Source organism: Hyperolius riggenbachi, chromosome 1 (genome assembly GCF_040937935.1).
Source record: "Hyperolius riggenbachi isolate aHypRig1 chromosome 1, aHypRig1.pri, whole genome shotgun sequence".
In the NCBI taxonomy this organism is placed as follows: Eukaryota; Metazoa; Chordata; class Amphibia; order Anura; family Hyperoliidae; genus Hyperolius; species Hyperolius riggenbachi.
The window spans coordinates 150,641,672-150,665,396 of NC_090646.1; the positions used below are offsets into that span (position 1 = coordinate 150,641,672).

At 40.3% G+C, this 23,725-nt stretch overlaps 1 protein-coding gene across 20 annotated transcripts in view; it reads right to left on the minus strand.

Moving 5' to 3' along the window:
• Positions 1-23,725, minus strand: part of TENM3 (teneurin transmembrane protein 3) — a 1,708,801-nt gene that overhangs the window by 222,496 nt on the left and 1,462,580 nt on the right. For all 20 annotated transcript variants that reach the window (XM_068278748.1, XM_068278756.1, XM_068278759.1 and 17 more), the window contains 4 exons: positions 14,524-14,734; positions 10,860-10,961; positions 10,464-10,658; positions 8,168-8,368 (listed from right to left, as the gene is read on the minus strand). In XM_068278748.1, coding sequence (XP_068134849.1) covers positions 8,168-8,368; positions 10,464-10,658; positions 10,860-10,961; positions 14,524-14,734 — 709 coding nt within the window. The remainder of the gene's footprint in view (positions 1-8,167; positions 8,369-10,463; positions 10,659-10,859; positions 10,962-14,523; positions 14,735-23,725) is intronic.

Below are 23,725 nucleotides of genomic sequence, written 5' to 3' on the forward strand. Positions count from 1 at the left end.
ATAATAATATGGTAGGACATTAGACTATGACTATGGTAGATTGTGAGCTCCTCTGAGGACAGTCAGATAAGAGGGGATACGAAAGAGGGGGGTGCATAGGAGGAGGGGGGATAAAGAGGTAGAGGCACAAGACAGAGAGCCTGGTGTGAGAGAAGAAATGGCAAGAAATCTTCTCATCAGGACTGCAGACATCACCAGTGCTGTTTGGCAGAAGCATGTTGTTAAAATAAGCCACTAAAATCTGAAAGGTTCATGGGGTAGGCAACAGGGTGGGAGGGGGAGCTGGGAAAAGAAGAAAGATTACCTGCAATTAGGCTAATTTAAATTGCCTGGAGCTTGCTTCTCTGCTCATAACAGAAGTCGGCTGTCAGCACCTGTATCACTGGTCAGCACCTGTATCACTGGCTTCTGCAACAGCAGACTGCCCTGCATTATTGATTCATTACTCTGATCAGGATAAATAATCAATAGTCCAGGGCACTCTGGTATTACAGCAGCCAGTGCACATAGCTACTAATGACGGGCAATGTCTGAAGCTCTAAACACATCATGCTCCCTCTTTCTGCTAATGTCCCAGCTGCAGCACAGAAATCATTCTCTTTACTCACCCTGCTGCTCTGCACATTCACTGCAGGCTGTGTGTAGAGAGCGAGGAGACACATTGCCCACGGGACAGGAAGGGGGAGAGTTGCTACATCTAGTTCAGGAAGTAGTACAGTCCCCTGCACTGCCTGCTGCTATTTTCCCAAATGTTGCCCAAACTATTAGAAAAGGTCCCAGATGGGAAGAACACAGTGTCTGAGCGCCACAGAGGCACCTCTAGCCATGGCTACACCCGGTGCTGTGAGCACCTGCAGTCCTATGGTAGGTATGCCACTGGTCTGCCCTTTTTCAAGTACTCCTATAGTGTCACTCTCAGCAGCTGTTCAGGATTTCAGAATTGTCTAGCCATTCTATATAGCGACTGTAAGAGGCAAATATGGAATATCCATTTGGTAGATTTCAGATTTACCTTATTCACTTTAAGTGCCACTTAATCATTGATCTCCTTTGCTTCACAGCCAGAAGCAGGATACAAATGTACTTTGCAAGCTGAAAGCTTGAAAAAAAAAACCTAAGTTGAAATATATTCAGTTCATAGATTCATGAAAAATTTTTTTTTACTCTTTTCAGGCACACACTTTACATGCTTTTGATATTAAAATAGTAACTTACAGTTTCAAAAAAACTAGCATAGCCAAGATACACTTTTACTTACAGTAATAATAACATATTTGCAGTGTAGTAGTTGTGGATAAAAGCGGCTAGCCTTTTTATTTTTTTCTTATTTTTGTAAGTTGGGCCTTTTACAGAACTGGGAGGGGGAGCTGCTTGTAGTTCAGCAAGTACACGGGAGGGTCAGTGCTTTCCTAACGCAGAATGACAGAAATATCTCGGGCAGCTTCATGGGGTAGTAGATAACACTCCAATAGCACACACATCTGTACCAGAGCACTATCTGCATGGGGCTTGTATGTCCCGGTTGTGTGTCAAATTCAAATCCCTACAAAAAGTGCCCTGGATACATGCAGGACTTGCTGAAACTGCACCACATCTCTCACAACCTCAGATCAGCAGGGTCTATAAACTTGATCACTCCAGGGTGCACCTCAAAACTTTTGGAGATAGAGCTTTCTGCCATGCTGCCCCTACCCTTTGGGATTCCTTACCAGACCCATTAAAGACAGCCCCATCCCTGGAATTATTCAAATCCAGACTGAAAATCTACCTATTTAGCCTGGCATTTGTGGAATTCTTCATCTGTACCACAATTTACCAATCAACCAATTACTGGTCAAAGCCATGGTTATGTGCTTTGAGCCCTACTGGAGTAAAGCACTTTACAAATGTTTAAAGCGGATCCGAGGTGAAAAAATAACTATAACAAGTAATTTGTCCTTATTTCGTTTAGTTAAGTTTGGATGGTTTACACAGTAAACTAGCTGCAAACAGCTTCATCAGTAAATACATTTTTTTTCCTGTTATACAATGAGAGCTGCCATTTTCTGCTTGGAATCATTACACAGGTAATCTTATCTTTATCTCCACACCTCAGACTGTGAAAACTCCACTCCCCTACACACACCCTTCCCTCCCCTTGCCTTCGAAATCCCGTGCATGCTCAGTGTGTGCTGGGGCTGTCCTGTGTGAACATCAGACCTCATGTCAGTGCACCTTACCGACCCCTGTCTTTCTGTTTTTATAAGGTGATATATATATGAAAAATAGGCATTTGGAGGGTGTATTGCCCTAAAAAAATATGTCCAACAGGCACAAAAAGGAGGACATCAAAACTTGGTCTGGGATCCTGTCAGCCTGCTCTATATTTATGCATACATGCCCAGGTGACAGGACACTTCAGAGAGTTGTCCCCATAGATAGCAGCCCTCCTGCAGGGCTCATATCTCCCGGCAGCTAGGATAGGAGGATGTGTGACTACTAGGCTGGAGAGAGGGGGTCGTGGCTGCACTACACACAGTGCTTTTGCCAGGACAGACTTCCCCCACCCCCCTCCCTCTTTAGAATGAGGATCCATCCATCCATCCATCCATCCCCTGGTGTGTGTGTGTCAGTGTTTAGAAGCTGCCTCTCCTCCTCCATTTCAGCAGATCAGCGCAGCATAATAACTCCCCTGACTCCAGCGTGGAAGTCTTCTTTTATCTGCATTCCGATCATGTAACTCTGCCTCTGTGCTCTGGTCTTCCTGCATGTCGGGTGAACTCACATAACATGCAGACCAGGAACACAGACCAGAGGCAGAGCTACAGGAGCAGAGTGCAGACAAGAGAAAACTTCAACGCTGGAGTCAGGTGAGTTACGCCACGCTGATCTCCTGGAAGGGAGGAGGGGCAGCTTCTGATACACATGCCGCGCTGATCTGCAGGTCTGCAAACAGAATAGCCAGCACAAGTAAGGGACACGCTGGCTTCCACCGCTACTTCTTTTACCAGCTTCCAGGTCAGATTTATGTGCTGTCACTCTGTGACCCTCTGACAAATGCTGCTGCTCACGCTACTATCGCGTGAGTTCAGCAGCCTTTAGACTTGAATCACCGCCTCTGCCTCCTCCTTAGCCAGAGCCTCCTCCTCCCGATAATTAGGTCCCATGAGTGACTGCAGCCTGGGACAGAACGCCGCGGCGTTTAGAGGAGCTGAGGGGGCGTGGCTTTCTGTTTTTATTAGGTTTTATTATATAATATAGAAAGAAATAGGCAATTATAAAGTGTAATGCCCTAAAAAAATGTCCAAAAGGCACAAAAACAGGGACTTCAAAACTTGGTCTCGGATCCACTTTAATGTTGTTGTATTTCCTCCCCATACTCCTGTTGTCTCTCAAAAAAAATGCAGATACATTAATTGGTTTATCTCAATCAATTTTCTGTTGAAAAAAGTAAATTCAATTTTTCAACACAATCTATCATTATAAAAACATGAGAAAGTAAAATATTATGATCAAATTGTCCTTAGGGTTATGTACTTTCAGTTCTGTTCCTGCTACTAAAGCTAGTTATGCCTTATGAGTAGCCACAATCATCACATGGATCATACATGTATTTTTTCAAACAGGATAGCATCAAAGGAAATTGTAATACTGATAAGAAAAGTATAGAACTGAATATTTGTCCTGAAAAGAATATGCAAATTCTTTAACTATCGTGGAACTAGCATTCTAAAATGTCTGCCATAGCTTGCTCAAATCTGGATGACTATCAAGAAAGGATTTTCAGTCTTGGAATACAGAATTATTACAATAAATCTAAACACCTGGCAACTATTAAAAACAATCAGAATTAAATGTCATTATATACTCATTGAAAACTTATGGAAAATGAATCCAATGTATTTTTAAATACAGCCAAAGTGCCTGAATTTGTTCTGTCAACATTATTAAATCAAATGCACTGAAGGGCTCAGAACTGTGCAATACTGGGAGGTTACTGACAGGTAAGAGTATACAGTGAATATGGCACTGGCAGGGGAGGACTGGCCAGGGGGGAAGGGGGAAAATTTCCCCCCAGGCTGCCTCTCATTTAATGATTTAGGGCTGGTACAGTGCCTGGTACATGTTTTTGTATAAGGCAATGTGAACCACTAGGCTGGCCGAGGGAAATCAATGCCTAATTACAGAGTAATTAGAGGGTGGGCAAGATGGTAAATATAAACAGCACGATGCAGAGCAGAGGCTTGCCTGCAGGGTCCATGGGAAAATATCTGTCTGATTTTGGGTGGAAATTCTGAGATGCTGGGAAATCTCGGGCTGATGTGGTCGATCCAGTGCGATAATCACAAACAATGAACGCGACGGAAACCATGGCCGTTATAACTCAAAATGTTTTATGTGCCCCCCCCCATTGCATTATAGTTTACCTGTCACGCTGTCCCTCATGTGTCCTTGCTGTATTTCCCATGTGAGTTTTGGCATGTAGCACGTGGGGCACGTGTGTGATGTAATTTGGGCCCGGGCTGCCGGGCCTCTAGTTTGTGTTTTCCCTCCAGGCCAAAAGGTCCCAGTCCTCCCCTGGGCACTGGTCTCTAATGATTCAATGATGATGATGGTTGGCTGGTAACCAAGCTGTATTGAATTATCACTAGGGATGATCAGTGAGATGCAAATCATTTCTCTAAGCGCTGCGTAATATGTTGGCGCTTTATAAATACAATAAATAAATAAATAAATAAAATACAATAAATAAATAAATAAGCTTTCTATTTCAATGTAAGCTTTATGCAGCTTGACCTTGGACCAATAAAAAATTACAGGAAGTTATTGGGCTTGGTCCATTTTGAACGGCATATCATTTACATTCAATTTAAATGCAAGGAGAAATTATTTGATTCTCATTGATCATCCTTAAAGGACAATTGTTGCAAAAAAAAAATTGTAAACTTTAAAAAGCATACGTATAAAATGCACATTTCTTCCGGAGTAAAATGCATTAGAAATGACCGTACTTTTCTCCTATGGTGCTGTCACTTAGTAGGCAGTAAAAATTTGACATTTAACCAATTTTAGACTAATCCAAGTCCTCATGGTGGACTCAGTATTTAGTTTACTCTTTACAAAACCAACCTGTGGAAAGGATCTATGCAAAGATGTCAGCTTCCCTTCTAATTTGAACACTATTCTGGCAGTTGGACTGATCAACTGCAGTTCAGAAAGTGCATTTGTAAATCAAGAAATAACTAAGGATTCCACATGAGATGATGGACTAGTCCAAAACCTGTCCGATTTTCATTACCTACTGTAAGTGACAACAACATTGGAGCAATGTAATTTATAGGACATTTTACTCTAGGAGAAATGTACAATTATATGTACATATTTTGCAGTTTACAATGTTTTCACAATAGATGTCTTTTAAGAATTACAGTGGAGGGGATTGAATTCCTTCTTCTGGACCATGGTAACTTCTAAAAATGTTGATAGAAGCAAAACACTTCCACCAGGCAATTCCCCACCTCCTGGTTATGTGCTGCTATTTTCCCTCAGTAATATTGAACCAGCCTGGTATAACAGTGTCCACGTTCTATTGATTAGACCACATAGCTAATCTTACCCAGCGGTACACACCTAGTCGCTTCACTCCGCTCCTTCACCTGACTGCCCCCACCATCACTCAATCCCATGCATGCCTAGAGGACTTCTCAAGAGCTGCTTCAACTCTATGGAACTCCCTACCTCCCACATTAGTGTTTACCCTCCTTCAACATCTTCAAGAAGGCCCTCAAAACTCATCTTTTCACTCTGGCCTACCCTTCCCCCCTCACTAGTGCTCTAAACCCGCAGCTGAACTCTGGTCCCCTACCTTTCGTGTCTCCACCTCTCCTTCTAGATTGTAAGCCTTCGGGCAGGGTCCTTCTCCTTATGTCTCCTACCTATTCACACACCTCCATTACTGTACACCCATCCTATGGATCTGAGTGAACTCTTCAACTTCAGTGAACCTAACTTGTCTAATCTCCATGCTCCCATCCAGTGACTAAGCATTACCTTGTACTCCTACTGTGCTGTGTGATCTGGTTTTTCTTGTTTTCCTGTATTGTCGTATTGCTGTATGTCACGCTAAATATTGTCTGTAACCTAAACTAATGTCCAGTGCTGCGTAATATGTTGGTGCTTTTTAAATACAATAAATAAATCCCATCCCACATTCCACCTGGATCCCCCCTGAGTGCCAGCGAGAGAGAAGCTGATGCTCATTTGTATTGCGCAGAATTAACATTTTGAATTTGGAAATCGTAAAACGGAAATCAGAATTTGGAATTCAGTGGAAATCCGTTTTACCGCAACTCTGTAATTTTAGCCCAATCACAGAACTCAGAAACATTGGACCAATCAGAGAATGAAGAATTTTTCTGCAAAATGTTTATTTTAGTACAATCACAAAACTGATTTTCCGGTGTTCCGATTTTTGCTTTTCTGATTTCCGTTTCTCCAATTTTTTATTTGCATTTATTGCATTCGCTGATACAAAAAAATGACTGATAAAATACTAATAAGTCAGAGAAACCAAAAATCCGAAATTGTAAAAGTGGGAAATCGGAAAAATGGAAACCTGAAAATGGAAAAAAATGAAATTCAGAATTTTATCGGAATAGGAAATGAGCATTTCTGATCATCCCTATACACAGGCATAGCACAGTACACTTTATTCAAACTTCAGTGGCATGTCTGTTAAAAAAAGTCAATCTTAAGCCCAATGCTTGTGCTGCTTATACCTAGAAACCGACCTGAGGAAGGTATGCTGTCTGGTAGCGGTGTCTGAATAACAAAGAAGGAACAATAAAATATATATTCTGATATGTAAGATAAATCTATACTTCAGCTGTAAATGTCTCCTCTTCGGTTTTACAATAAATGTAGGCTCTGGGATGCAGGCAAGGCATAAAATCAGACATTAGCTTCAATTCCATCAAATAAAGCTTTTTCCACTTGGCCAATTAAGGCTTCGCAACTGCTTCCCTCTAGTTTAGCTGCTTGGGTAGTAAAAGAGAATAAAACCATGCAGAGACTTGGTGAGCAGCACACTCCACTCCTGACTTCGACAAGCGTGGCATATTGAACAGCTAACTCTTACTGCTGCTGCATTCTGCAACACATACCGTCTCCGGAATGAATTTATGCTATAGGATACAGGAGCCGGAACATTTACATAAAGTTACATGCTGTAGGCTATTTCCAGAGATTTTTGATAGCTGAACCATTCTTCCTTCCTTCACAGCTGGTGAATTACAAACCAAAATGAAGGTTTGCTATTGTATATAAATATGTATACGGTTTAAATAATGAATTTTGAATATGTGATACTTCCCGGAGTTGTCGTTGGTTCGGATGAAATTTATAATGCAGAGTCTGGCAGATGAGTGAGGGAAATGTGGCAAGAAATGGGTCTGTATTCATAATCTATTAATGATTCAGTTATAAAATTATCAGATAAATATCCTTGTTCCCTAAATGAGTAATGACAGTTCAACAGAATAACAGGCAAAATGAGTTAAGATGGGAACTGATCATTTCTGAGTACAAGGCTTTGTATAGGGATTTTTTTTTATATGTTGCCAACAAATTTGCCAAACAAACTTTACAGAAGACATAGGACCATTACTATTAGTTCCTTGTGTCTAATGAGCTTATAGTTGCTTGTTCCTATCACAGCCATACAGGTGCCACACAAGCTAGGAATAATTTCAGATTGAATCTAATTAATCTACTACCTTCTTAGTTAGTAGGAGTTACTAAGAGAGATCATTAGAAAATCTAAGCACAGAATATCCCTAGCAACCATTACACCACAAAGCTGAAAAATTATTATGTCAAAAATGTACTAAGTTGTCCCACAAAATGAGATGTTTACAGGTTTATTTATCTGTAACCCCCTAATATACTGTAAGATCAGACTAATTTGCACTCTCATGGTCTTACCACATTCCAGCCTTTTTCCTAAAGACAGGTGAAGGGCGCATAAGTAAGGTATGTGCCTTGTAGATATTTTAGATTTTTTTTTCCGGTCACAATATTTTTATTTCTGTGACCATTAATTTAACTATGCATTAATATTGTTTATGTAATTTAAAAAGGTGTCAGTATGTTCTACATCACAGGCTGGCTGTTTAATATTGCTACTCACCAGTTGAGCAGTCAGGTCCAGTCCAGTTAGGATCACAAGTACAGCTTCCAGACTCCTGTATGTAGGTGCCATGCCCAGAGCACTGGTCTGGGCACATGGATTTCAGGATCTCACAGTTGGTGCCTCCCCACCCTTGGTTGCAATGGCATTCACCATGAATACACACTCCATGATAAGAACAGAAGGTGTCCAAGCAATCAGCTATTAGATAAAAAAAGAAAAACATTTTAGTAATCTCTTCGTACATACATAGGACTTATAATTTCAAAGACATAGCCTTCACCTTAGGTTAAACCTTAGGCTAATCCCTGTACCCATGCATAATCAAAGATTAACTCATAAACACAAATAAACCACTTAGTACTAATCAAGTCAAAATGAGCCTCATGCATAAAATATAAGAAAGAATAAGGATGATGGTATTGCTTGTAATGTTTAACTTGCTGTTTAAAGCTGAAATCTGGTTGCTATGAGATATACCTTCCATTTCCTATCCATCCACTTTTATAGATACTTCCTACAATGGCAGACTAATTATGCCTTTTTTTTCTTTATTATGCTGTAATCTATCTGCTGAATACGCTGCATCTTCCTGCACTGCCATTAATGTGCTCTTGATGATGAGACTTAATTCAGCAATTTGACTCAATAAAACGTTACACTTGTAGGGTCAATGGTCTGAAAATTTAATTCCGGGGACTTAATTGCATTGCTTTTCACATGCAAATCAATAAAAACAATTTGATCATGGGAAGAAAATGGTGGCTTCCTTAGTAGGAAGCCAAGAAGAAATGGCTTGCGCTATACATAACAACATCACAGATTTCCTAATTACATCTGGTAGTGCTGAAAGCCATGTATCATGTTTCACTGTGATTTAGGTCCTGGGTGTGTGTGAAACATACTGGGATTCAGTTTTTTTTCCCATAGAATATTATGAACGCTGGTTTAAAGTTATCCTAAAATATTTAATCAAGAAACCTAAATTAGAGTAAAATGTTACTGCTCACGTTTTTGAAAAAGGCTAACTTAATGCCTATTTTGTGCAGATCGCCTAACTCTTGTATGTACTAAATACATGAGAATGTGCATGCAGTCAGATGCTCAGACTAGTAGTGTTTCAGTAGGGGGTTTAAAGGTAAACAGAGCCGGAGCAAAGTCCTCCTCAAGCACCCAAGGCTGAGACACCAAAGTGCGCCCCCTACATCCCACCCACCCCAGCCGCCACACACTGATTGCTATTAGACTAAGAGGTGTCCCAGGGCCCCAACACCTTAATCTCTAGTTATCTGGCTTGAAGTCACTGCCATGTATCCCCCTTTTCTTGTTTCTGTCTGCTTCAAACACAATAGAGGAATGATAGCTGAGTGAATTGTGCGCCCCTTCCTACACTGTGCCCTGAGGCTGGAGCCTCTCTCGCCTCTGCCTCAGCATGGCCCTGAAGGTAACAACCACAACTGTGCCTCTGTATCCAGGAGCCCACCTGTGTCCCTTTCTTCAGCTGCTGAATTAGCTCTTCATTGGTAGTAGCGAGGTACCGATAATAATCACCTATTTGAATGGTGTTAATCATGATCCTTATTTACCTGCTTACAACACGGCTGTTTTTGTAAAGCAGGGGATATTATACATGCATATAGTATAAGAAGAGAGGTGGGGCCAGCAGTGTAAAATTCGCACTGCAGAATGCACGTATTTGTAAATATGCTATTGGTTCTGACTTCAATGCAGGATAAACATGCTAAATTACAAAGACTGCCAGTTATTTAACATTTAAAAAAAAAAAAAGGAATATTGATAATAGCCTCCACATTTCTTCTGTTACAGGTTTCCTTTAAAGGTTATTTGCAGTGATTATTTACATCATCCTTTCTAAAAAGCTACTCTAAACATATGGACTTTCTCTTCCCAATACAGGTCGCTTTCCATAGGTTTTCCTAGAAACTCTGCTCTGTTTTTTTGACACATTGCAAAGTTGGTGTTCACCAAATATTGAACACAGATTCACTGCCCAACCTTCAGTGACATTCAACCTCTGCAACATTCAACAAGAAATGTTATATATGAGTGCTGCTAGTGAATAACAATAAATGGATCAGATTTTAGGAGGTTTGTTCTTCCTTGACCTTGACATTGTTTGGAGAACGATCATGTTCTGCATATCAGGATTTAGACCCGTTTTTTTCTCTCTGGGTTACCACAATAGCACTGCCATAGTTTTTTTTTTAAGCATTACATGTACAATATAAGTAAGAGTCAAAAAAGAAAAATCCCATTCCACTTTTAGCATTTTTACCTTCTTCGCAGTTTTCCCCTTTATAACCTGAGCTACAAGCGCAGGATCCCATGATGCAAACTCCATGGCTTCCACACACAGGATCAATGCACTGATTACTGGGGACGTCGCACTCTGTTCCTTTCCATCCACTATAGCATAGGCAGCGTCCCTTGGAGTACTGACCATTCCCACTACACAACACAGGACAGGCTGCTGTGAAATACAACATGACAAAAGAAGAATTAGGACAGTTTCTTTTTTCACGCCAAACAGTGGCAAAGCTTATAGAACCAAAACAACAAAGGATAAAGCAAATAAATAAGTATGTCAGCCTCTTGTTGTTGAAATGGTGATGGCTTGTGTTCAAGCATCTTAGCTATATTTGTTCAACAAAAGAAAAAGCAATTTGTGTACCTCTTGAACAATCGGGGCCTAGAAATCCAGGAAAACAATGACAGGTTCCTGAAACACATTCGCCGTTTCCATGGCAATTCCGGGGACATTCCACAACGGATTCTGTAAATAACAGATTTGGATAGACTATTTATACAAGTCTGTATACAGGAAGCATGCTGAGTTTTTGAAAAACAGTTTTTCCTATTACTACTTTTGTTTCTTGTTTCAGAGCCATCGGCCCTTCTAATTGGTCAAGCAACACAGAAGTTTTATTCTTTTCCATAATTTGAGGAAAAGTAAATATTGACTATTTTCTATAATTGATGCCAAGTCTAGGCAGAGCTGCTAGTTTCATTTTGTTATGGCAAAAAAGGTTCCCAGTGAAAAACAGTTTTAATGCCATTTGACTAATTTAAAATGGCATACCCACTCACCACCTTTGCAGATCCTCTATACAATAATTAGCTGACACGTAAAGGCACGTCAGTCATTCCGTTCAGTAAGCAGTGAACTTTGACCTCAAACTCAGTATGATACAACGCAGGGATGAAAGCGTGAAAAGAAATGATTTTTATATGTTATAGAACGGTATGAACTGAGTTGCCTCACCTTTTCTTGGCTGTCAGAATTGCTAATTGCACTCCGGAAGCCATATAATCATCAGGCCTCCTGTTCACTGCAGATTTCCACTCTGAAAATGCAAGTAGTGACTTAGGTCAAATTAATAATTACAGTACCATGGTTGTAGATTAACTGTATGCAGCTGGTTGTTGTTGCTGTTGATGTTGTTGTTAATGACTTTAAAATGTAATGACTATCTTTTGTTTTTTTGACGTTGTATTAAATAATTGAAATGGTCATTGATGTGGAAAAGCTGCACTCTTGCTCCCGCAGCCGTGGCTAACAATTCAGAACTGCTTTCTTCTCTATGAGTTGTATTAGTCCAACTTGGAGCCTTACCTCTTCTTCTTCCCTTGTGCTTATGCACTAATAAGATGGAGACACTGATTTCTACAATGATGGACAGGTGCAGGAAAGAGGAAGTGACCACTTACTGTAAGGTTAGGATCTTAGGACAAAGGATTCCTTCATAGATATAAATGAAGCTATCACTTTATGCCACTTGTTATTAAAGTAAACCTGTGAGGCTTGCAATGCAAAAAGTTGAGATACTAACCTTGGGAAAGAGTAGACTCTAGGTCCTCCAGAGGCTTCCCCTGTCTTCTTCTGCCAGGCTGTTCCAGCGCTAACACCCCTGAAGATCGCACAGCGCCTGCACAGTAGCACAGACCCACTCTGGCTTTGTCAGAAAAAGCCATCTGCTTCTGCACAGGTGCAGATGGCTCACACTTGCGCAGTAGCATGGGTCCGTGTTACTGCGCATGAGCAAGCTGTCGACAAGCCTTAGCAATGGTCTTTCCGGGGATGCAGCGCTGGAACAGCTCAGTGGAGGAGAGGGGAGGTCTCTGGGGGACCCATTCCCTTCAGGATTACTTTAAGTACTTTATGTACTTTACTGAGAGATCCGCATGCTCAGAGTCTACGTTAGATCATCAGAAAAGTTGACATTACATGATCTTTGTATGCAGCTGGTTGCCCTTTTGCCCTTAGTGACCAATCATTTTCATCTTCCAGATAATGCCATATTATCTTTTTTGCAATGGGAAATGGCACATTTTTTTAATCCAGCCTAAACCTTTATCTAAAGTTATACAATAACCTTCAGTACACAATTTACCAAGAGTATGAGTTGTTTGAAATGATAAGAGCTTTCCTCTTTCTGCAGTCTTCATCTAGGGTTTGGAGATAAAATACAAACCAGCCAATTGTGAAGAAATGGTGACGCACTTAGGAATATGGAAGCAGATGAGATGTTTTATTTGAAATCAAAGCAATTTAATGGAGAAAAGCTGTAAGACTATCAAATACCGTCAAAATACCTCCCATTCTTTGTGAAGTGAACCCAGATATCAATCACTGCCCTCAGCAGTGTCTTTCTGTAGGTAGGGAAGTTGAGGCTTACTCTGAAGGCAGGTAGTCATCTACTGTCTGTATCACATCATCTATTTCCTGCAGTCCTTTCTCCCACAGACCAACTTCTTCACATGCACTGCTAAAGGTGGGAATACACGGGTTGACCCGGCGGCTCGATTAGCCGCCAGATTGACCCCCGGCGCGTCCCCGCTTGTCCCCGCCGCCGTCCGCATCGATTTCTGCTCGTCCCCGCGGGTGCTTGCTTATCTTCCACTCGATTCCCCGCTATTGTCCGCCCGCGCGGATCGAGCGGGGAATCTATCCGGCGGGTCATCGAACCTGTCGGATATTATCAATCGAGCCACCAGCGGCTATATGATAAGCCTGCCTCGACCCTGTGTATGCCCAGCATTAGAGCCGGAGTGCAGTAGAAAGTGTCACAACCCACTCAATACAAGTGAATAGGAGCACCTGTTTCCACCGCATAAAAATGCGGACAGATAGATTTCTAACATGGGGGTTGATTCACAAAGCTTACTTATTTTTTACCTTAAGGTGAGCTAATGCATGAGATAAACAGATAAGGAGAGATAAATCATGAGGAAGTCAAATAAGGAGAGATAAAGCATGGGTAAAGTCAGTTAAGGAGAGATACATCATGAGTTAAGTTAGCAATAAAATTGAGATAAATCATGAGTTAAGCCATTTAAGGAGAGATAAATCATGAGTTAAGTCAGAGATAAGCTAAGACCAATCATGAAATCATGAAGCCATATAAGGAGAGAGAAATTATGAGTTAATAAGTAAGATGAGATAATTCAACAGAAAAGCTTTGTGAATCAGCCTCATGGTGTCACACCCCACAGCCTATGGTGTAAATGGTGCTATAGGAGCAAAGGGAAGATGCCCAGACAGTGCTGTGAAAGAGGTGGTGCAAAATTATGTGTTCTGCAATGCATCCGGACTTGCAAAGGCCACAATGCTTGTGTTGTGTCTGTGCTCCTCTTAATCTTAGACCACGGGAGATGAGATGAAATCAGAAAGAGTTCATGCAATCCTGGCAGCAGGGTGGTAAAAAGCCTGGCTTCCAAGGAATGGCCTCAGCCAGCCTATTTATGTAAACACATCAGAGCTGGATCATCCACAAGGCAAACCTAGGCAGTTGCATAGGGCCTGGAGGGAGTCTAGGATCCTGGTGGACTCTCATCCCCTCCAAATCTTACTATTAAAGCCAGGTGATCATCAGCAGTTAGCAAAAAACTGCTATCTTGCCTAGAAGCCCATTTTATCGTAATCCTTTTCTGAAACACATTGCTTGGGAGGGTAACAGGTAAAGGTAGGTAAATACAGAACTAGCCAACACTGTCATTGCACAGCACTGTGCTCTTTATATACCGTGAACTTTCTCATAGGAGGAGAAACTGCAACTCATCAAGATGTTGCTAATCCCCAGTGTCCAATCAGGATGTTTTGACCGATCTTTGCCAGCTTGAGTTCCCAGGAGAACAGTCAGGTTAGGTCGCTAGCTGTGCTGTCTAACTAAGAGGAAATACCAGAGATTTTGTGCAATTCACTGGAAGTTTATAATTATATGTGATGTACACCAGGAAGAGAGATGTCTACTTTGAAAACACACCTGTTGACAACTGCACTCATTATTAAAATAAATAGATTCTGGCCTTTAAATTGAACAGGCTAGAGAACTCACCTATGACTATAGTATTGAAGGAGACAGATTCGGGGTTCTTGCCATCATTGTAAAAAGCTATATGCCAGATTCCAGGGTTGAGATACTGGATGAAGCCAGCTTCATGAATACTGACAGATCTTGGGATGCGACCTGGCTTCTCAGGCTCCAATAAGTTGCGCTTTTCCCTTGAAATCAATCGGCTGCCTTCCAAAAGTTCTACAAAATCATACTGGAATGGAACACAGAGAAAAGATTATACAATCTTTAATAGAAAACAGCAATGCTACATCTTTCCAGGCTAACATTCCTTTAAAAGGTTTCTGGACACATGGCACAGCTCTGCAAAGAACTGAACAAACTTTAATATACAGTAGCTGCTCTCAGATTAAGTGGATGCAATGGAAAAATGTCATAAAACCCATGGCTACAGCTCCAGGATTATTGTCTGAGCAGTTATTTTTTCACTCTATGGCTACTTTTATTAGGAGTATTTAAGAAAACTAGAAACAATTTCAAAAGCTTAGTAGTGCTAGAGTTACTGCAGCTGTACATGGAGAGATGGGCTGTGTGTCTTACAGAGTCCCGTGTGCCAAATATACAGCAGACCCATGTGTATAAAAATGTAATGGATGCAACTAAGTTTTCTGTTTTATACAAGTCAGAAGGCATTCCATTAAAGTATCTGCTACATCACGCCAATTATTGAAATTTTAAATATCTTGTTTCGCCTTTAACTGCTCTGAAAGACATTGCAAACACAACCTGTTATACATTTGAATAACAGCATGAGCTTGGCATTGCTTAAAGTACCTCTGACCCCCCCCCCCCCCATACTTTAATATTGTTTAAATACTGGTGCTGTGACTAGCTGGAGGGGGGAGGATGGTGCTGTGTGCTAGTCACACAGCACCAGTAACAAAACATTTTAAAAGTATCGAGGAACAGGTACCAGGTCAGGGTACTTTAAAGGACCACTATTGCGAAAAAAAGAAAGCAGTTAAAATCTGACAGAACCCACAGGTTGTGGGCCAGTCCATTTCCTCATGGGGGATTCTTGAAGTTTAATACAGCATTTCCTTTAACTACCAAAATAGTAAGATACCAGCCAGCCTCCCTACTCACTTACACACTATTTTGTCAGTTACACTTTGTAACTGTTGTTCAGGAAATGCTTTTGAAAACAAAGAAAACCCTGGGAATCCCCCCATGAGGAGATGGACCTGTCGGCTTTGTCAGATTTCAACTGCCTACTATTTTCGCAATAGTGGTCCTTTAAAGGTCTATTTCCACTGTAAACGCAAAATGCAAACGCATGGGATTGTGGTTTTTTAAAGAATCATAACTAGCGTTTCCAGGAATCAGAAGGACTAGCACAAGCGTTAATCATAATGGAATCAATCAATGGAAATAGTGTTCTGCCTACTATTGCAATCTGCAAATCGCATACGTTTTGCAATTCTGATCAGAGCGCTGCTAGTGAAAAAGGCCCATAAGTGGGCTTGGCTTGTGACCACACAATAAAATATTTTTTTCAGGCAGAACTGGTCCACTCTATTGCCCATGAAGCTTGCAGTCAGGCCAGAAACTTGACATGCAAATGTTTTTGGAACTGCTAATAAAGCACTACAGGGAAAAAAAAGTGAAACAGAGAATAACAGTGAGCTCCAAACAGACATTATCCATAAATGACCATTTGTGATCATGGTAGATAACAATTAGTCTAGCAATCAGGGCACTCTGCTTGGCCAAACTATCTATAGAGCTCTATGGTGAGGAGAGCCCCTATAGACATCATTCAACAATCTAATTCCTGTACAAGGATCTACTCTGAGACGGTTTACACAGGTAGTTTGAGCAATTTTATACAGTTCTACAGCTAAAACATTTGAATATAAATGATTATAAACTAATATACAGTATATTGAACTATTAAAAATAATATAAACCAAGTCCGATGCCATTTCATAAAGTTTTTCATTAAAAAAAGAACATCAGCCTTCTCTTCCTTGCTTGTCCTGAGGAAACCTGGTCATGAATGTGAAACAGTTAGCTATTGGATGTTACATGGACCAACTAGATCTTAGCAGTGTGTAGTAATAGCAGGCTATAGTGCAAGCGATGTGATCCCCTGCCTATTGATAATATATTGCGGACCTGCCTGGTAATGCAAATGCATGTGTGGATAATGAGATACTACTCCTCTATGGATAATCTCAAGATATACAGTATATATATTGGCCAGCTGAAGTTGAAGGCTTCTATGAAAAATATTCACGTAGGAATGAAGTAATCTATTTGGATACTGATAATATGTATGGCACGACTAAGGTTGTTGTTAGCAACCCTGCTTAGCAGCAGCAGCATTAACTGACACTTAACGCTTTGCTTCACCAATTAAAAGTCATCTTTGTGAACTAACTTGTGCTTATGCATATGCATGCTTTATAACACGCCATGTGATGCTCAATTACGTCTTCATTTAATGAATTTATGCACTATTCATTATAATATTGCTTCTGATACAGGGAATGTCTGTTTGGAATAGCTGTCTTTTTTAATAGTACACATTGTATTATATAATTAATCAAAGCTGACTGTAAGGAGAAATGCCTCTAAAGCACTTTTGGTGATGTATTGGGGTGTTATGGTTTCTTATGAAATACTATGTAGTTTATTTTTTAACACAATTCAATAATACATTACATTTGATATGCCGAGCCATTTCTTTCTTTTTCTGTATAAATATATTTTTGGATTTGGTTTTATAACTAGGTTCTGTGTTGAACAGAGGTTAAAGAGGAACTGTCATGAAAATAACATAAAATTGCTTATGTTTTACTATATTCATTTATAAATGATTATAAATCTTTTCTCACCCCAATTTATATTGTGAAATTAATCACAGGTAGCAACATCTTTAGTCCTGTCAGGTGCAGCTCTGTGGAATGTTGGTTTTTGAGAAATCCGAAGCCAGTGAAAATAATGCCTGGTATCCCAGAATACTCTGTGAGGAGAATTTTCCATAGCTAAACAGCCTAGGCTAAGCATTACTGAGAGGGAGGGACTACGTACTAATATACATCAACATATAGATCTAGTAAGTGTTTCTAATGCTGAAACCAAGATAACAAGGCAGAAGTGGGTATCCTGAATAATTTACTGCATTCTACCACGTGTCACTACAGTGCCTCTTTAACTAGAAATCAATATTTTTTTGTAGAAGTTTTGAGCTATGTTCTGTGTAAATGGCTAGGTTTCAGTTAAGCAAATTCCCACACACCATCACAGGCCACATGCTAGCATGCATAGCTTGCCTTTTGATCGGTAAATGTGTACACATCTGTTTTTGGCATAGGCACCGTTTTGGTAGTTAGAAAATCACCCAATTTCTGTATTTACATTTGTGAATTATTTGCACTTATCTCTTTTTTCCACTGCTGCACTGTTTGCAACGCATTGCCTTGTGCATATATATTTAAATGCACAGTGTACCATCCTTGTCTGGGATCTGTCAGACTGGGACTCTTGATATACTTAAATGAATATATTCTGATGTTATTTTTTCCATGAATTGGACACCATATGATTGTCTATAGTATTTTGTGATACACTATGTGGCGGCTGATTCAGGGGCCTGGCTGTATTTTGTTTCCAATTGGTTTTGGCTTAAGATCACAAAATGTGGGTAATTTCTGGATTTTTAATAAAGAATTATAATAATTAACCTAGTAAAGCTACTTTTGTTCTTTCGTTTTCTTGCCAAGATCCATCTTGTCATTGGCAGTCAAATGGTTAAAAAGTGATACGTTTCATTTTACATGTATCCAGTTACAGTGCAATGTCTGATGAGTGACGAGGCCATCCTATCCATTCTGCAAAGCTTTGTGTATTTTCCAATAAGAAAGCAAAACAGAATCACTTTGGCATTGGGAAGCTCTCAAACAACCTTTAAACAACCGCTCCATGCCAATTGGTGTGGATGCAGCAGGAACCCCAGGACCGCCTAACGACGATCGGCGTGCAGTCCTGGGAGGGTGTTTAGCAGATCGCAAGCTCTGCTCCACCATCAGTCTCCCAGCGGCAAGCACTGCGATCTACTATTTACAGCGCTGCAATCTACGGCAGCGCTGTACTGGGGACAGCGGTGTGACACGGTTGTCCCCCTCAGCGGCAGATAAGTGATCCGCTGTCATAGGCTGAAGCCTATGACAGACAATCATGTAGATTGGCTGGCAGGGGGAGGGAGAAAAAAATATTTTAAAAAATAGGAAAATGTATTAAAGAAAAAAAAAAGAGAAATACATATTTCTATAAAAACAAATAAACATCCTGGCAGCGATCTTAGCCCACCAACAAAAAGCTCTGTTGGTGGGCAAAAAAGGGGGGATATCACTTGTGTGCTGAGTGGTGCGGCCCTGCAGTGGCTCCTTATAGCTGCAGTGGCCTAATTGGTCAAAATAGCCTCGTCTTTAGGGGGGTTTAAGTCCGTGGTCCTTAAGTGATTAACATTGACGTCATGAATAATTGTGTGTTGACTTTATTTTTTTAAACAAGGAACATATGAATACGTGTTTGCATTTTGTTTAGCATTTTGTTTAGCAAGCAATTCTTTAGCTTTAGAAACCAAGGCCAGATTCACAAAGCACCAGTAAAATTGAACAGATGAATTGAATGGATAATGTAGGCGATTCCCTTATCTTACATAGAAATGGTAAGATTGGATGAAAAAGATTGGATCATTGGTGGCCACCATTAGACCATCAAAGGTTTAAACACAAAATAAGACTATGCGTTTGAAGGAAGGTCCTCTTGGGATTATTACTATAGGCACAATTGTTTACCTCATCAGTATATTTTCACTTCAGATCTGGCTTAAAGGAGTACTATCGATTGAAATGACTTTTTTTTTAATACTCTATATTAGTGTACACTTTACCACTAGTGCTAGGGGCACTTTATTTATTCACCCAGGTCTCTCTCTCACTATCCCTGCTTAAAAATTCATTTCTCACACAGCTCATAGTAGTTTGGGTCACCCTGAGCTGCTTGGTTACTCTGTCACACAGCTCACAAATATATTTCACTGTGTCACTCACAACATGCAGCAGACATGAGGAGAAATAGGCTGATCTGAGGTGGTAACAGGTAACTAAATGAGCTAGAATATTGCTGGAATATAACTAGCTGTAACAGGAGTCTGTGTTTACACTCAGACTGGCTGCCTGCTTGAGGCGATTCACTCCAGGCTGCATCCACTTTACAAGCTGCTGAGAGGGGCAGACCACTGTCTACAATTAGCATTATTAGTATCTTTATCAGTAAAGAGAAGCAAAGATAATAAACACACATTGCTAGAATCTTTAACCCCTTACCACCATATCAACAAGATTCTTTCAGCAAGGTGATAATTAAACTATAAACTGAGGAGTTGATAGCATCTCCCCTTTGCAGAGACATGGTCTAGCCCTCTGGGAGCCCTCAGTATTAGATACATTTGTATCCAACACTGACGCCAAAACTGACGGAGGATTTTACAGCTGAGAGGAACAGCTGTGTGAGGAATCAAATGGCTCCTAGTACTTGCCCTAATGTGTGCTACAACATACAGCATTTAAAAATAAATGCATACATCGATAGTATTCCTTTAACTTAAAGTGGATTCCTCAAGCCGATTATTTTTGTTATTTGTTTTAATGCTCTAATTCCCTATAAACTAAACAAGCCTCGCTCATAGCTGCTCCAGTGCCTTTGGCACTTTGAGACAGATGTAGCAAGGGCTTATGGGAGCTCAGTCTGGGCAGGAGGAGGAGGAGATTACTAGCAAGAGATTTCAGAGGCAGAGGGGAGTGAAGTTTTCACAGGCTGAAGGCTGGAGATGCACAGCAGCTTTCCTGTGTTTAAAGCGGAATATAACCCTGCATTTCAACTTTGCTCTAAAACATTATTTACAGCATATTATATGCAAAAAGCATTTTTTTTTACTAGACCAGCATTGGAAGGGTTAAACACAGAGGTTTTAAGTTCCGTGCAGACGTTCAGATAGTTACATTCTATTTAGTTATATGTATATATTTAGAAATGTTACACACTCTTTGGCTGTCCTCCAACTCCTCAGTGAGAGAGATGAGTCACAATAAACACTTAGATACATTTATGTAAACAAAAAGTATCTAACTCAAGTTCGGATGCGTCTGCAGAAATCTCCAGGGACTTTAAAGCCCTGTGTAACCCTTCCAATGCTGGTCTAGTAAAAAAAAAATGCTGGTTGCATATAATATACTGTAAATAATGTTTTAGAGCAAAGTTGAAATGCTGGGTTATATTCCGCTTTAATGTGACAAACAGAACATGGTTGCTCTCATTGTATCATAGGAAGAAATAATCATAAACTGTTGAAGCTGTTTGCATCTAGATTTTGTGTAAACTATCTAAACTGTAGATAAGATATATAGACAAGTTACTTGTTCTAATTAGATTTTCATCTCGGATCCGTTTTAATGTAAATTTGCCTGCTAAGAAATGGTTTGATTTATCAGTATTATTCATCAAAAATACAATATATATATATATATATATATATATATATATACACACACACACACATCATTTTTTGCTGCAGTAATTAGGTGATGAAGTAGTTAAATTGTATAAGTCTCCCTTAATGGCCCCACCATCACTTGAAGCAGCACAGTGCAGAAGAGCCCTTATTTATAATCGTATTACGTGTATATCACAGTATATCAGCTTTGTGTTGATGTGCCTATTGTGCCCCAGACTCTGCATGCTAGATTTTTTTTTCCTTCTTGCCTTGAGTATAGCCCAGATCATTAGTGTCAGGCCTATTGCTTGCCTAACTCTCATATGGACTGAAATCTCCTCATCTGAAATCTCCAGAAAGCCGTGAGTCAATTATCTTGTGAAATATTAGAACATTTGTTTGCCTTTCCGCAGCCGTAACCCTCAAATGAGACACAGGAATGTCCTTGTCAGAAGAAAACTCTAGTTTTTCATAATAAGTAACTTCCCTGCATTGACCCCTCCACTCTCTCTGAGGTTTATTTCCTGGAGAAAAGCAATAATAAAAATGAGCGTGGAGTTTGCATTTGACAAGGGCAGTTGGCTGAAGTCTGTGTCTGGTAATGTTTCTTGCACATTTTAATATGTGGCTGTCTGACTATGTGTTAAGTGACCTGTCCCTCACCTCTGTCTTTCTCGGCTGGCTCCATAAAGAAGGGGCGTAGAACATACATTCTTTTCTAAAGAAATGTATATGCAACGTCCATACATTTTTCAGATAGGAAAAGAAATACGAAAAAACGGTTTTGCTGGTAATCTACCAAGGTGGCTTCAGACTCTTCTCATCTGCTGGATCTATTTGGTTTGCAAACATTGACTATCGCATGTAATTTTCTCCACCTTGAGTGACTGCAGGAAAGGTATACGGTAGAAGTATAAATACCGGCAAGGCCTGCCAGTGTGAGAATTCACCGCTAACTAGATGAAACCTGTGACATGGAAATAAACAATGGAGGAGGCAGCCAAGACTCCCCAGATTTGTGGGAGATTCATTAGTCTGTCTAAGGCTTTAGCCCTGCAGCTTCTCCCCAGGAAAGTTCCGTAGCAATTTTTACTGGAGAGAACAGCAGCGGGGAGCATCCCACTTACTATCATCAGTCATTCCCAATAAACTTTCTAACCATTAAGTGCCAGAAGGCTCACAGTCAAGCGTAACTTTTTATGCTTTATGACAGAAGAAAAGGAATGGGCTCGCCCCGAGCCTTTTGCTTTCTGCATGAATGTGCAATGTAATATGCAAGTGGTGTTGCCTCCGACTAGTATAGAGTAAATATTATTCATGATCCACTGTGTGATCCACAGCCCCTTTTGCTCCTTCTTAAAGGGAACCTGAACTGAGAGGGATATGGATGTTTACTTCTGAACAATACCAGTTGCCTGGAAGTCCTGCTGATCTCTATGGCTACAGAAGTCGATGAATCACACACCTGAAACTCACAGAAATCGGACAAGCACCATCATCAACACTCATAATGTAAATATAAGGCTTATTGATATAAGCAATAATATAACCCAAAAGTGTGCAGAAAGGCCAAACAGGGAATATAGTACAATCAAACAAAGAACAGAGTCTGGCCCCACAGAAACTGCACCACAACGTATATAGAAAAATACAAAAAGTCTTTATTACTCCATATCAGAGGATAAAACCATAAAAACAAAAGCACAATGGTATTGCCCTCAATTTACTGTCTGTGCATTGATCATTTCATTCATGTGTACCTATAGGAGTGTATTATGCTATTTAGACTGTAAATTGAGGGCAATACCATTGTGCTTTGGTTTTCATGGTTTTATCCTCTTATATGGAGTAATAAAGGCTTTTTGTATTTTTCTATATACCTTGTGGTGCGGTTTCTGTCGGGTCAGACTCTGTTCTTTGCTTAAATGAATCACACACCTGAAACATGCATGCAGCTAATCCAGTCTGACTTCAGTCAGAGCACCTGATCTGCATGCTTGTTGAGGGCCTATGGCTGAAAGTATGAAGCTGGCCACTAACGGTCCAATTTCTAGCGAAAAATCGTTAGAGCGATCAGAAATTCTGATCGGAAGTGGAATATTGTAATAAATCGTTCACTACACCATCAACGAACCAATCTTTGCTTCCTATCTATCACAACCAACAATGAAAATCCAAATTTTGGTTCAACGAAAATTCATTCGGGCGACATTTTTTTTCACTCATTCATAATCGATTGTGTCCACCAATGGAGATTATTTACAACCAATCCGATCAGAATTTATGCTCGCTCTAACGATTTTTCGCTAGAAATTGGACCGTTAGTGGCCACCTTTAGACACACAGGATCAGCAGGAGAGGCAGGCAACTGGTGTTATTTTAAAAGGAAAAATCCATATCCTTTTCAGTTTAGGTTCCCTTTAAGTATAGAAGAAAACTTTGTATTACCCCCACATAATCACAATGGCTAGAGAAGTAAACATGGGCTCAGTTTATTAAAGATAACTTGAACTGATAGGGATATGGAGGCTGCCATATATATTTCCTTTTAAACAATACAAGTTGCCTGGCAGTCCTGCTTATCTTCGACTCTTAATACTTTCATCCATAGACCCTGAACAAGTGTGCAGATCAGATGTTTCTGACTGAAATCTGACTGGATCAGCTGCAGGCTTGTTTCTG